Source organism: Desmodus rotundus, chromosome 6 (genome assembly GCF_022682495.2).
Source record: "Desmodus rotundus isolate HL8 chromosome 6, HLdesRot8A.1, whole genome shotgun sequence".
In the NCBI taxonomy this organism is placed as follows: Eukaryota; Metazoa; Chordata; class Mammalia; order Chiroptera; family Phyllostomidae; genus Desmodus; species Desmodus rotundus.
In genome coordinates, this window is record NC_071392.1 from 155,637,964 (window position 1) to 155,653,229 (window position 15,266).

Genomic DNA, 15,266 nt, shown 5'->3' on the forward strand with positions numbered 1-15,266 from the left:
ATGCCACCCCCAACCCTGACCCTTTCATCAAAACCGGGGCTCCTCCCACTCTGTCCCTTTGTACCTCTCACACCGCTGTCACAGCAGAGGGTGTGCTGCATCCCATTGTTTCCTCTGTGGCCGCACGCTCAGGGCACAGGTACTTAGCTGTCCACAGTGCCTCGCGAGGTGAGCATCTAAGAAATGTGTGTTGATGGGATTGAGGCGTCAGACAGGCTGGGCTTAAAAATAAGTGACAGTTTGCTTCAGGGAAGATATTTTCTCAAACGTTTTATTTCAAGTTTATGCTGCCATTTCCCAAGTATTCAGGGAAATACATATAATTATATAAATATACTTATACACTTCTCTTCTTGGCTGCAACCTACTTGGTAGTAAAATTCTAGACCTTTTACTTTTCAACATTTGGGGCCTAGTGGAGGATTTGATTAGGGCCAGGAAACTCTGGCCAAAAGGAAGTTTGTAAGTTGCCTAACAATTTCATTTGTTATGATATTCTTTATTAGGGATTAATTGAGAGGTAGTATAAAATGGCTGTTTATCCTGTGATAGTGAAAAAGCCAAGAATTAAATATTGTGATATTTACCGAACTGCTCGTTAGCAGGGGATTCTGAGAGAAAATAAGGTTAATGTGGTCGTTGGTTTAGATCACGTGACCTACTCCTTTACTTTATACTAGTGTGGACCTCGAGTGACAGTTACAGCAAAAAGCTGCCTTTAAAACAAGTGCCCTTAAAGAACTTAAGAAAGTAGTAAATGACCTCTCACTATCCAAATTCTTTGTTTTTGACACAAAATTATATATGGCGAAATTTTTTCAATTTCAAAAGCTGGTAGATGAACTCACAATTGGTTCTTTTGACGATGTTTGAAAGGTTGTTTTTTTTCTCATTTGACATGCAGCAAGGACATATGGGCGAAGGAGAGGTAACATTATTGTTTCTAACTTTTGAATGTGTAGTTGTGTTTGGAGAGGACCCAAGTTTGCTTAATTTGTAACCCTCATGGGGGACGAGGGGAATGAAACATAGGTTTGATTCATACGTACTTTATGCATTGTAGTTAACATTTTAATTTTAAGAAGTCAGAATGGTAGGATTTGGAAAAACATAATTTTTCTATATTATAAGCTCAACTTATTTATATCTAAAGAATTTGTTTCCTTTTTTTCTGAAAGGAATTTCTTAGGAAAAAAATTAAGATTCTTTAAAAGGGAAAATACAGTCCAAATCATCTCAAAATACCTGATTACATTAGAGTTTCATTTATATGTGAACACCTTTCTTTTTTAACCAAGTCAGCATAATACATTTGGTCTAAAATGAGATTAGCTAAATAAATGGCTAATCCTCTAAATTGCAAACATTGGGGGAAAGCTCTAGAAATTCTAGAGAATTAAAAAAAAAATCATTTCTTCGTGGTGCCTGAATAAACCTTATTTTTGCCGTCTGTAAGTTTGCCTTTTAAAGTATGTTGGACCGTTTTAAATAGCTCAGCTTAAAAGTATAAGCTATCTTTGAAAGCCATTCAGGAAATAGTCTCCAATTTTATAGTCATTTTAAAATCTTCATTATTAACTCCTTTGAGCTGTGGTTTTATATGGTAAATTCGGAACGGGTGTCCATACTGTTATGACTTGTGTTTAGTAGTGAAAGCCGGAAGGAAGAGAAGGCGGCCACAAGAGGGCGCTGGAGAGTTTCGGTGGAGGAAGAGCAGATCCCCACGTTTCTGTAGAGTCCCCGGGCAGACACCTTGTGCGGTGCCCAGACCTACATTGGCAGCCCGAAAAGTGACCAGTGCTTGAGAGATTCTGCAGTTCTTTGAAGTTCTGTGTTTTGCTTATGATTTAAAAGTTCGAATTTTGCTGTCTGGTCAATACAGGAAGAATATAACTTACATTGGCATCTCTGGTCTTTTCTACTTACACATTCTAGATATTTTCAAACGTCAAACTGAATGGTTAGTTTTTAGAATTAGATAGCACTGTAGCAGCTGGTTATTACTCAACTGAAAAAAAGTATGTCTTTAGCATGCCTAAAGATCTTAAATTCTAGAAGACTAGACAGTGAAGTTAGATAATGGCATTTAGTGGCTTTCGGTTGCGGCCCATTAGTTTAAGGTAAATGAAAATGAGCACCCAATTTAAAAATCGACACGTTCACTTTAAGGCCATTCTTGGAGGAAATCGTGTGGGCTGTGTTACCTGATGTTTTAAGAACGTTTTAGTGATCTAGAGCTGACAGTCACATCTAATACACAGGGCACACGGCTAGGTTGCCAGGGGCCAGGAGACCCTGCCAAGGCAGGGCCTCAGCTGCCACCTGCACTCAAAGGAGCGCGCCCTCCTGCTGCTGCGCTTCCACTCACTTCGCTGAACTGCCTGGGTCCCAGGGGGAGGGGGGTGGCCCTCTATTTAACCGTGAACTTTCTCTGTGACTCAGCTGGGACTTGAAGCTGATGGGAGTTCAAAAGCTTATCTAAGTGATTCTATTTGTTACTCAGTGAGAAAAAGCAAAGCGGCAGTTCTGTTGAATCAGCTGCTGTCCTTGTTTGCTGTGCACGATAACCAGCGGCCAGGAACGTTGCTGTTAGCTTTCTTTCCTGCTCTCTGTTCCAGGTCAGTCTTCACTGTTTCCGATGGAAGATGGATTCTTGGATGACGGCCGTGGGGATCAGCCTCTTCATAGTGGCCTCGGCTCACCTCACTGCTTCACTCACCAGAACGGAGAGAGAGTAGAACGATATTCTCGCAAGGTGTTTGTGGGCGGGCTGCCTCCTGACATCGATGAAGGTACATGGACAAAGGCAGCGAGAGCATGGTGCCCAGATGGTGGCACACAGTAGGGAGCTCACAGACAGAGGTCATTGTTACCATGATGGCAGCCATTGTTTCCATCTGGCTCCAGGGACTCCGTTTTGATTGCACTGTTCTCTTTCCATATCTTCTTATCTCGGCCCATGAGATGGGTTCCCGGAAGGAGAGAGGGTGGGCCCGGGGAGCCAGCTGAAACGAGTGGTGGGACTAAATGAAGAAGAGCAACACCACTGTGCTGGGAAAGCGTCTCAAGGATCTGGTGTGGACAGACAGGAGTGCTAACTGCGTTTTTGTCTGCGTGTGCCGCCTTGCCCAAATTCAGTGACGCATTTTCCAGAAAGGTGTGGGCTGACGTTGTGGTAGCTGGTAGAGGCGGGAGCCTGGAGTGCATGCCCAGGCTGATGAGGGAATGTGACACTGGTGGGTAGCACAACACCGAGGTGGCAGATACCGGCTGGACCAGGTGATCAAGGTTGACGTGCCCAGGGAGGACAGGGTGACATAGCATGACTGTGGTGGTAGTCCAGTTCAGAGTGCGCAGCCGGAGCGTGGTCGTGAGCAGAGAGGTAGGCGAGGTCGAGAGTCATCCTGCAGAAGCAAGGGCCTGTGTACTTGAAGACTGTAAAGCATGGAGCCCTGGCTGGTGTGGCCCAGTGGATTGAGTGCCAGCCTGTGAACCAAAGGGTTGCCAGTCAGGGCACGTGCCTGGGTTACATGCCAGGTCCCCAGTTGGGGGCGCATGAGAGGCAACCACATATTGATGCTCCTCTCCCTCTATTTCTCCCTCCCTTCCCCTCTCTCTAAAAATAAATAAAGTCTTTTTTTAAAAAAAAAGAAAAGGCTGTAAAGCAGGTAACAGGAAAGAATGAGGAGCTGTTCCAAAGTGAAGAATACGGGCGCCCTAGGGACACGACATCTAAACACAGCGCGTGTTCTGGGTCAGAAAGGAAAAGAGAGACGCTGCTGGGAAAGTTTGAAATGTGGATACAGTCTATGAACTGGGAGTTGTATCAGTACTGATTTCCCAATGGGGGGCAGTTATATGGTGGTAGATGAGGAAGTGACCTTGCTTTGGGCAGGTGACAACAGTTGCATTATGGGTTAGAGAGCATCACGTCAGGAAAACATGGTAGATCGTCGGGAGAGAGGGAGACAGCGTGAATCGTGCAGCGGTTCACAGAGGAGGAGGAAGGGGAAGAGGCAGGTGTGTACAATATTAACAGCTGGGGAAGCTAGGTGAAGGGATGCGGGACTTCTTCATGATGTTCTTGTAAATAGGAGATTGGAAACTGTTGTTTTTCTAACTACTTCCCCAAAATGGTCACAAAAACACTGAAATCTACTCTTTGCTTTGTCGTTCACTAGACGAGATCACAGCCAGTTTTCGTCGCTTTGGCCCTTTAATTGTGGACTGGCCTCATAAGGCGGAGAGCAAGTCCTACTTCCCTCCCAAAGGTAACCCTCCAGGTTCACTACACACCCGCAGTTTATGCTTTCATCGTTTAACAGCACTTTCAGAAGTGTTTGCATTCGACGTAAAATTTTCCATTGTTAGGCTTCTGTTTTCCCAAATGCGTCTTCAAACTTTCTACCTAATACACACTTCCGATTCCAATTTAATTTTACTCTAAAAGATGTTTCAAGGTACCAAACTGAGCTTAATGTGGATATTATCAGACTTTAGGTAGGAATATTGTTTTGATTTTTTAAAAAAAATATTAACTCCCTTTCCTTGATTTTAATTTGTTTCCTTTCTCTTGAAGAATTACAAAAAAAAATAATAATAATTTAGGAGAACATAACCCTTCCCCCTTTTTATCAGGCTATGCGTTCCTGCTGTTTCAAGACGAAAGCTCTGTCCAGGCCCTCATTGATGCTTGCATCGAGGAAGATGGGAAGCTCTACCTGTGTGTGTCAAGCCCCACCATCAAAGACAAGCCAGTAAGTGTGTTCTAGCCTGAGAGTAGCGTCTGCTTTTGGCCCCCGTCCCTCCTCTGTCTGAAAAACCCACAGACATCACGCTGTTTCTGTTCAGTGACGCGTTTGTCAGTGGGCTAGAAGTGAGGTTTGTTATTGTCGTCAAGCCCCTAACATTGACATTCTGTATATTTGTGCATATTATTTTGACGTTACATTTTTGGTGAATTAGAAGATTGGTAAATCTTTACTATTAAAAGATTTCACTTAGTAATGCATTTGATAAAGGAGCTGGATTCCCTATTAATAATAGATTTAGCTTACTACAGGCAATGAAATGTCCACCTTTGTTCATTTTACTCTTGAAAATGAAATGATTAGTATATACTCTTTTAAAATCTTTTCCAGTTTTACAGCTTTATTGCTTCGTAATGACGTGAATTATTGCTTTTAAAAGTATAAAATACTCTGCAACGGTTTTGAACTGCTTTCCCCGTAAAGTGTACTGACGATGAGACCCATAAATTGTACTGACGATGAGACGTTCGGGTTCGCACACTCCCTAGGTGCAGATCCGGCCTTGGAATCTCAGTGACAGTGACTTTGTGATGGATGGTTCCCAGCCTCTTGACCCACGAAAAACCATATTCGTTGGTGGTGTTCCTCGACCATTGCGAGCTGGTATGGCTAAACAAACAAACCCTCTTTACCCTTTAGCATGAGAAATATTTTGTAAAGTTTTTTTCAGAATAAATTCTCCATAAGCATTTGCACTAATGTCTAAGAGTGAGAGTTCCGGGATCAGTGTCTGGCTTTGCAGTCGTGTGCTCCGCTCTCAGTTAATAGTTGAATGGCTTTGGACAAATCACTTAATTGCTCTTATTCTCAATTTCCTCATCTGTCAAATGGAGTAATGAGCGTATCTACTTTCTATGGCATTGTCCGGAGGGTTAAATATGATAGCCAATGCAAAGCGCGTAGTGCAGTTTCTCATAATGCCCGTGCTCGTAACTCTGTCATCTGAAAAAAAAAATAGCAACACCCTTCAAGACTAGATTATGGATCGAGACGTTTGGTGTTTGCTTCCCACGTCCTCATTTGCTCATCAGCCACTGGCTGAGCTCTGAAATACGATAGGGTTCTCAGCAGTGCATCGCAGCACTTATGAAAGAAATTTCATCCCCAGCCAAGCAGTCTGAGATTTAATAGTATAAGTAAGATAAAGAACATAAAATGAATAAGAGTGCAGTTTCAGAATTGTAGCATATACTGGCAAAGATGACACATCCACTATTTCAAGTTTTAATAAGAAAAATTGGCAAATAGCTGGACTGCAGGGAAAGGTAACAAGATTTTGATGGAGATAAACTAGAAGGACCTTGGAAGAGCCTACCGATGTTTCTCGTGCTCAGATGACTTTTTATATTAGGCCACGCCTCGTTAACTGGTCAGCACGCAGCAGCGACAGGGTGCAGAGCAGACGGACCAGGTGCCAAGCCCGGCACGACCGCGCAGCCGTCTGTGACCTTGGGCTGGTGGATCATCCTCTCTGTGCCTGTTTCTTAGGGTTTCTCTGAAGATTAAAAGAGAATATAAGTAAAACACCTGCCCTTAGTTAAAAGATAAATGGACATCTCTCTAAAAGCAATGACAAGATGTCCTCGGGTGAGGATTAAATAAATAAATAAACAAATAACTGGACACCTGGCTGTAATAATGTTTGATTTTAATAATTACTGTAACGATGTGAGTTCAGAGTAGAGGTGAGCTGCTTTTGAGGAGACCTTTGGCGGGCCAGATGGGTTTTCCCGATTTCTAACACCCCCTCTGCGTCTGTCCTGCGCAGTGGAACTTGCCATGATAATGGATCGGCTGTACGGAGGTGTGTGCTATGCTGGGATTGATACCGACCCCGAGCTGAAGTACCCGAAAGGGGCCGGGCGAGTCGCCTTCTCTAATCAGCAGAGTTACATAGCTGCTATCAGTGCCCGCTTTGTTCAGCTGCAGCATGGAGAGATAGATAAACGGGTAAGTCCTAGGCTCCGTTCTGGAAGTTTCCAGAACTGGCCCTCTAACTGTGTCATTACCAAGATTGGAATGAGGGGATTTTATATGAAAATAAACTGACAGTGGATAGTGGTGCTTGTAGGACCCATTAGGTGTATGTTCTGTAACACATCTAGGAATTTCCCGTGAATTTCTATCTCCTAGCTTTTGAGTAGCCTAACCAGAAGGCTCAGTCAGTTTACTTGAGTTGATTTAGTTTTTCCTAAGCTCTCTGTCACCTGCAACCATTCACTTACTCAGGTAGTCGATCGTTCAGTATTTACCACATTCTTTCTGCTCTGTTAGGTCAGGCACACAAACACCGGTGCCCTTGAGGTCTCCTGACTTCCTTGTTTTCGTCCTGGGACGTTATGAAGGCCTCAGCCAGCCCTATTTTCTAGTGCACCATGGAGCAAATGATGAGCAAATTGACTCCTAGGACTGCGCGACTTAGAAGTACTTCATCATAGCAAATTAAGTAAAGGTCATGAACTTTGGTTTGTAGCCTTTCCTGCAGCCTGAAATTCGGTAGTAACCAGCTAGCACTGTTTTCAGCACTCAGATTCCTCTTTGTTGGGTTTGTTTTCTGAGTCAAAAGTCTGGAGAAAACCTCAAAGAGAGCTCTTTCCTCTGTTTTCTAATGTGTTGTCTTTGAAGTGCTGTATTCGGTTAGGTATCTTATTTTATTGCCGTCACAGATTTACTTCTTCTCTTTGCATTCCATGCATTAACAAGTGTTTCTGTGCCTGGGACCAGAAGGTACTGTCCTCCTGAGTCCGTGGGCTGGTCAGTAGAGCATGCTCTTGTTGTGGTGAGACTGGAAGGGACAGCAGAATGTGCATCAGCCACACGAGGAAACACGGTGTTTAGTTCAGCCGACTGTGTTTTCATAGAAAGACCTTCTTGACATGAAGGAAGCAATGTGTTGATTTCCATTCTGGTGCCGGCTCTATTTCATGGTAGACTGGCACTTCATGCGGCCTGAGTCAGACACCCAGCACTGTGGGGCTTTGCGCTCAGAAAAGACTGGTTGGTTGCGTTGCGCTGCTCTCAGTTCAGCAGCAGAAGCCGTCAAGTCGGTAGCGGGGGTTCACGTGTGATGCTGATGTTTCACTTCGTGTGTATTCTGTGTCCGTGGTGGTGCTAAATGTGCAATCGTAGTCGGCACCATGCTGTACTGTGACTAGGTCAGAGGAAAAGGTGCCGATGCTATTGTGAACAGGGAGGGAGGCAGCCGCGTCAGCCACAGCGGACTAGAGCGTGCCTGCTCGCGGTTTGCTCACACTAGAAAAGATGTACATCTGAGTGAACAGTCCCCCCAGCCTGACTGCTTCATTCCAGCCTCGGTTTCTGAGTCGTGAGGCTAGTCGTCCCTAATTCAGGCTTAGTTTGCATCTTCTACAATCACATTCTTCCACCGGTGCTCTCGCCACGCTGCAGATGTTCTGGGATGGCCTCGGGGCTGGACGCCTGCTGATGCGCTGGTTATGCCTGCTCCTCTGTCCGCCATGTCGCGCTTCTCCCCGGACACGGCTGCCCTTTGTCAGGCTTCCCCGTCGGAACTGGGTGGCACCAGCGGTGGTGACAGTCTGGCGTGGGGGAGTTTCAACCATGAGTCTCTCCGAGACTAAAAACAACCAACTCTATTCTCCCTGGCGAATTAATAGCTGGGTTATTTTTAATACTCGAGAGGCTCAAATGACAGGTCGGCCTATTGAACACTGGAACAGGCCCAGTTTTATAAATGCACCTTTGACTTTTAGACTCAAGTAAACCCTTCCTAACTGACAAAGAAGAACGCGGGGTTTTGGATCGCGTCTTGTTTTGCATCTTGTTTTCCCAGAGTTCCAGCATAGGGATTATAACTCAGGATGGAGCGCTGTAAATAGAAACCCTGACCTCGGCTTCGTGACAGCGCCGAAGCTTGCGCCGCAGAAGCCAGGCACCTTCGCTCCGATTCGAGTATTGAAGTGCTGTGTTGTGGAACTGGGAGGCTCTGAGCTGGTTCTGTGCGAGTTACAATTCCACACGTGGTGAACTTGCAGACCCACGAGTTAGAATGCTGGTGTGCGAAAGCTGCCCTGGGGGTTTCGCTTCGTAATGTTCAGTTGCCCTCACTTTCTTTCTGATAGAACCCTCTTCCCCTTTGAAACCTGTTTATTGAATGAGACAAAAATGTAAAACGATGGGCATGAAAACCTGACCTCGTTCTTAAAACACAGCTCATAGGAGAATTATTGACCCACCCTCCTGGGCATCTTGGCGTGGGCTCCCCCAGACAGCGGTGGGCGTGTCCACGCGCTCGTGGAGGAGGTGTCGCAGCACATAAACCCCGTTCTTTTGTTCTTGGTTGCAGGTGGAAGTCAAGCCATATGTCTTGGACGATCAGCTGTGTGATGAATGTCAGGGGGCCCGTTGCGGGGGGAAGTTCGCTCCATTCTTCTGCGCTAATGTTACCTGTCTGCAGTATTACTGTGAATATTGCTGGGCTGCTATTCATTCTCGTGCTGGCAGGGAGTTCCACAAGCCCCTGGTGAAGGAGGGCGGTGACCGTCCTCGACATATTTCATTCCGCTGGAACTAAAGGAGAACGACAGCGCTCATTTTCAGGCCTCAGAATAAGTGCGCTCTTCTGTTAACTCTCCCCTTCCTCAGCCTCTTCACGCCGGCATGCCCTTCAGTAGCCCCGCGTCGCTCACCGGGAGTGTGGTGACAGGGTGGCCTGTGACGGAGGGGTTGTGTAGATTGCGTCACTGGAAACAATGTGGGCGAGCTCCTTTTTCCTGTCGCCGCCGTGTTGTTCGGAAGTTTCATTCTCTTGTTGTGCTGGAGAGCAAGAGGATCCAAACTTCCTGCGACATTTTCGTAGAGGAGAGAGAGAAATATGAAGAGAGAAATGAAACAATAGAGTATTTTGGGTTTTTAATTAAATTATTGTTAATGATATATAAGAATACTTTTATTAAAATAACCACGCGACAGTAACACTATCCGTCTATCCTGATGCAGTTTGTCCCCCAGGGAGACGCTTCTGCCTTTTTCTTTCTCTCCTTCCACCTTGGTTGCCTCTGTTTCCATCCCCTTTATATTCTTTTAACAGCAGTGGAGGAAGTTAACAATCACTAACAGGACAGAGTCTGTGAAAGCAAACGCAAAGGCATGAGCAAGATTGAAGCAGCATTAGCACTAACTGGGAGGGTTCAGAGGCTGAAAACCCTTTCCTTCTGCCTCCGAGTTACTTCCACATCAGAAGCCAAGGAGTCAAGTTGGCAGAGCTAGGTTCGTTTTCTTTTAAACAAGTGTTAAAATTTAGAATGTAAAAATTGGGGAAATTTACTACTGAGGGGAGTGCACCTATTTATTTTTAAGCTTACTTATCTGGTCGCAGCCCCAGGAAACCTACCAAAGCTAGGATTAACGACAACTGGCGGGAAAACTAGCGTTCCCTCTCCTGAAGATCTAATGTATAAATTTTATTTTTGATGTTCTATATAAGCTCTATATCCTAATTTACTAACACTCATCAGGTGTCAGCCTTTGCTCTCCATTTTGACGTTCAGAAAACAACCATAGCGGATCTAGAGATACCTCAAGGATATCATTTTGATTGTGTTGTATAGTACACTTGTAGCCAAAACTGGAAGACAAAATCAATATACAAATTGGCTGCTGATTGGCTGCTGATTGGCTTCCTTTTAGATTTCAAGTTACTTTGGGTATCCTGTAATTTAGTTGTAACATAGAAAATGGGGAAAAAAAGTTTAAAAAAAGTTAAGTAGTTGCAAAGTGTTTTGCACTGTTGAACTAAGTAACTGTGTAAATCTGTGCAAAGATACGTATGTTTATCTTACTCTTCCTATAAAATAAAATAACATTACAGTTTCAGAACTTAGCATGGGACATAGTCAGTGTTTGAAGTGCCAACTTCATCAAGTAATGCATGCTCTGTTATAAATAAAATCTAGCTTCGAAAGGCGTTATTATGTGTTGAACAGTACGCTTCAGGGGTAAATTTAAAATAGTCTCTTGAAGCCCTGGTCATGGAAGTAACTTTTATTTTAATTGACTTTATCTTATTAAATGCCCTATCCACCACTAAGAGGATTATTATCGGTGTGCAAAACATTGATTAAGAAAATCTCATGGCAATCTTGCTAGTTGTGCTACCTAACAGTACCATCTGGGATCCTTCAAAACCAAAGACTTGCCCCAGCGCTACGGTGGAACCACCTGGCTGATGCCCCCTACTGATTATCTTGAGGAAAAGCAGTCCTTTATTTTTAATACAGGCTTTAATGAACTGTGTACCTGTGAAGTTCCAAAGGTCAAAATGGAGACATTTGCTGTCTAACAGTGCAGCCTAGAGCGGGAGCTGCTTTCTGAGAATTCCCTGCACGTGTTGAAAGCGGTCATGCGGACGGAGGGTGCTCTTGTGTAGCTGGTCAGGGACTTTTTTTTCTTTTCTCCCGAACTACATAATTCTAAGTGGAATGTTCATTTGCCTCTTTCTTCTTTTAAACGCTTGTAGGTGGCTTGGGGTGTGCTCTTGTGCTGTTCCTACTCAGTAAACAGGTGTGATGAGCTAACGAGAAATAACGCTGTTTGAGAACTAGCTTTGAATAATGATTTTTCCCTTTGTACATGACCTGCTGAATTTCGGTACAGTGTTTTTGTAGCTAACTTATTTTGTCATGCACATAATGTATATTTGTTATGCACTACTTTTGTATATCTTGTTTTTCCAACAGTGAACATTTTTAGGCACACTTTTCACTGACGGGATATCTCTTTATGCAATACCTCAATTTTTCATATTGCAAAGAGTAGCTTTTTGTACTTTTATTACTGAGAGATCTTCATATACTTCATTTTTTAATATAAATAATTTTAATAAATTTTATTTTCTTATATTCTGCTTTTTATACATTTCAGTGCTCTGCATACATTTTGAACTATGAATGTCGCGCACTGGCGATGCTATCGTAGAGTCTGCAGAGAAGAGAAAGCATGTTGCCTAAGCATCCTTCCCCAGCACCGGCCACTGGTGCACCTAGAATTTAAGGAATAGTCTATGTGACGTCACAAATTAATGAGAAAAATTCGCATGAAAATGACAGATAACACTGTAGTTCCTCAAAAAAATTAAATGCCTAAGCATCTGTTAGAAATTTAAAATAACAAAATTGTCTACAGCTTCTTACTAAGTTTTTAAAATGATTCATAACGCAGACATTTTTTGGTGAATGTTTAGCCATTTTTAATATTAATAAATTGATGTTAAGTGTTTGATTCAGAGATGTCTGCTCTTTTAAATTATATATAAGGAAAAGCATAAACCAGCCTGCCGTGCGACAGGTGTGTAACGTTAGTGTGCATGACTAATGTAAGAAATCGCTCTTCTACTAATATTTACTTGTGATTGTGTGACAAGTGTGTTTACAGATTATTTGCTTACACTTCAATTTACAGGGCATAAACAATTATTATCTATTACTCTGAACTTTATTGATTACATGTCCTTCAGATTACATGGGATTGTAGTTGGGAGTTACCATGTAACTCAAAACATAATTAACATGTAACTAGTTTACAGATTTTAGGGTATCACTTCAATTTACCAAGCATGTAGTTGTAGCGCACTTAGCATGGCACCGGCCATGTACTTACAATGTAGTTACAGAGTAATTACATGGTTATTTTTGCAATGTAAAATAAAGTGTTTCTGATTATTTTCTATGTAAAGGACCCCCCCGCCCCCTCTGGTCCCCAAGCTTTGGTATAATATATCTACTTCTCCATACACAGACCTCTGCAGAATGCAAAATAAAACTTGCAGTGAGTGAATTAGCATTTTTTGAGAGTGCTGTTGGAAAGACTTGATAATTCACCCCTTTTGTTTTGAAGAGTTGAATCTTCTGTTAAAAGGTGATTTAAAACTTGAATGTGATGAATTGTGGCAAGTTAACTTCAAGTTATGTGCAATACTTATTTCAAACTTTTGAAAGATCTTTGCAGTGTAATTCTTTGTTTTTAATTGCAGACATTTAAAAATGTCATTTTCTACTGTTAAGAGTAATCCTCTTTCTTGCTGGTGTTTCTAAAGAAAAGAATCAGAAATCAATCTTTCTACTAATGTAAATTTGAGATTATTTTTAAAAATGGAATAAAAGAGGTTTTGGTCATTTGCTTTATTTTATTATCTTATTTTAAAGCTACTGTGATTGATAGCATTGTAAGAATTGGGACAATATTGTATTCAACTGTTTTATTTTTTATATTTTTAAAATTTAAAGTATAATTAGTTTTTATAATTTGCATCAGATTTTTGTTATATTTTTTGGAAGTGAAACTTTTAGCAAGTGGGTGTCTAGTTTTTACTAATCCCTAATGTTTTTTTCCCCAGTGTATTGCTCATATTTTCAGAAGGAAAAGTTATTTAAGTATGTCAGTTAATTGTACTACTTGGCTGAATTTCCATATAGTTTTTACTGTGTATGGGGAGGTTGTAGTATTTATTATAGCATTTTAAATAAGGGTAATTCATTTTTTATTAAAGTCATTTTCACGTTAAGTTCTTATTTTTGTATGTTCTACTCTTAAGTTATATAACACAGTTCCTTTTTTAAAAGAGTTCATTTGTTGAAGTGCTAGTGGAAAATTAATGTTATTAAATAGTTTGCAAATGACTATTTATACCAGTATGCATATAATTTTTAAATATTTGTAATGTGAGATGTTGAATGAATAAAACTTTTAACTCAGCATTCTTTTAATATACTTATTTATTTTCAACATAAGTAGGTTCTGCCTCCACAGTTGGGAAAATAACCTTTTAAGAATATCAAGAACATATATTCCTGAGCTGAGACAGAACAGAGCGGTGAGAGGTCACGGCACGTGAATACTGGTGGTGAGTGCGCGTGGCTTGTGTGCACCCCTGGGCGACCGGGGCCCCTCGCTTGGGGCCCCGCAGTCGGCTCCGCGCCCCCCCGCGCAGGCCTCTTCCCTGTGGTCTGCAGTACGTTTTGCAAGCCTAAGCCCCGGATCCTGGTGTCCCGCTGTCTGCGGACGGCCGACTGTCCAATCAAAGTGAAGGCACAGGTGTGTATTGAATAGGGGAGGTCTCCTGAGGCCACTCTACCAGAGGCTCTCGGTCAAGGAGTCTCCTTGACTTTCCGTGGCCCCTAGACCCTGCCATCCCTGGGCGCAGCCTTGGGGATTTTCATCGCTGTAGCGCGTGAATTATCCAAAGTCTTATCTTTGGCTCATTAATTGGGGACTGCTGGATACTGTGATGTGTTAGGGCTCCATTTTAAACTGCATTTTCAAAATTTCAACTGAAGGATTTATTATAACAGACAATAATATCACATGGAGAATATGCCATTTCGTCAAATTTCCTGCTCCTTTTCACCTTGAATACGGTGTTCTCAAGACTAGAAGGAGCAGCAGTTGTTCTGAGAGAAACGGACTTGGAGGTCTTCGGCCTCTGAATTGTCTTTCCCACTGTGCAGCCCTCTGACTTCAGGGGTTCCCGAGTGTTGAAAGAGAACATCGACTCGTTGTCCCCCTTATTCACGCGTTCACTGGGTGCCCTGACTAGAGGTCGAACCCGCGACCTTGGCACGTCAGCACAACGCTGTCACCACCTGAGCCACCCAGCCAGGGCGGCAGCCTGTGCTTCGATGCTGCCATTCGGTGACACCCTCTCTGTCTTTCTGATAATTCATATCATTTCCCTCCTCCCAAAATTTCCCTTTGCAAATGTCCCCCACCCCCATGATCTGAGCAGAGAGGGACCACAGGCTTCCAGTAAACTCTTAAGAATTCAGGAAACAGACCCTGTGCCCTACAGTGGGTCTTCACCCAGCAGCACCAAATCGGTCTCTCGTTAGAGAGCATCTTGCTTTGGCACGCCTGAGGCTTGTCATATTTTAAATTTGAGTGTTTTCCTAGTCAAATTGGGTGTCACTATCGGCTGGCAGGGAAAAGGGGTCTCACTGTGTGTGATTCCGGGGGGCGACCAGAGGTGGGAGACTGCAGTTGGTCTCAGGGAAGTTGGAAGTGAACAGCAGCATCCGGACTGAGTGTGCGAGCCACCGAGCCACCCGTTCTCCATGCAGATGAGCAGATGGCGGCGTGTGGTGGGACACTGCCTGTGGGTGGGTAGGGGCGGGGAGGGGGGGCGGGGATCAGTGAGCACGGGCGCTGAAAGCTGCGCCTGAGCTTTCTCTATCCTTTTTCTCAGCCTTCTATTTCAGTAAGCAGGGCGTCGCTCCCATAAAAATGTCAGTGTGATCAAGCAAATGTCACCGTTTTAAAGAGATTATTTTCAACTTCTACACGCTCCCCTCAACAGCAAAAGAGAGAAGGAAGAAACATACCCGAGAATGAACCCCTCAAAACTACTAAAGACACGAGGGCATTGAAAACTCATTCTGAAATAAGTTACTTGGGAAGGGAGCTGGTGGCCACTGAAATCCGGGA

The 15,266-nt window shown here is 43.3% G+C and overlaps 1 protein-coding gene across 4 annotated transcripts in view; it reads left to right on the forward strand.

Annotated features, from left to right (window-relative positions):
- The window catches only part of CPEB4 (cytoplasmic polyadenylation element binding protein 4), a 56,513-nt gene extending 42,972 nt beyond the window's left edge, over positions 1-13,541 (forward strand). For 2 of the 4 annotated variants that reach the window (XM_045185156.2, XM_045185157.3), the window contains 7 exons: positions 905-928; positions 2,619-2,792; positions 4,182-4,271; positions 4,639-4,757; positions 5,300-5,414; positions 6,580-6,761; positions 9,136-13,541. In XM_045185156.2, the coding sequence (XP_045041091.1) occupies positions 905-928; positions 2,619-2,792; positions 4,182-4,271; positions 4,639-4,757; positions 5,300-5,414; positions 6,580-6,761; positions 9,136-9,363 (932 nt within the window). In that variant the 3' untranslated portion in view covers positions 9,364-13,541. The remainder of the gene's footprint in view (positions 1-904; positions 929-2,618; positions 2,793-4,181; positions 4,272-4,638; positions 4,758-5,299; positions 5,415-6,579; positions 6,762-9,135) is intronic. The other 2 variants (XM_024576989.3, XM_024576990.3) reach the window with 1 other exon arrangement.
- The last annotated feature ends 1,725 nt before the right edge of the window (positions 13,542-15,266 follow it).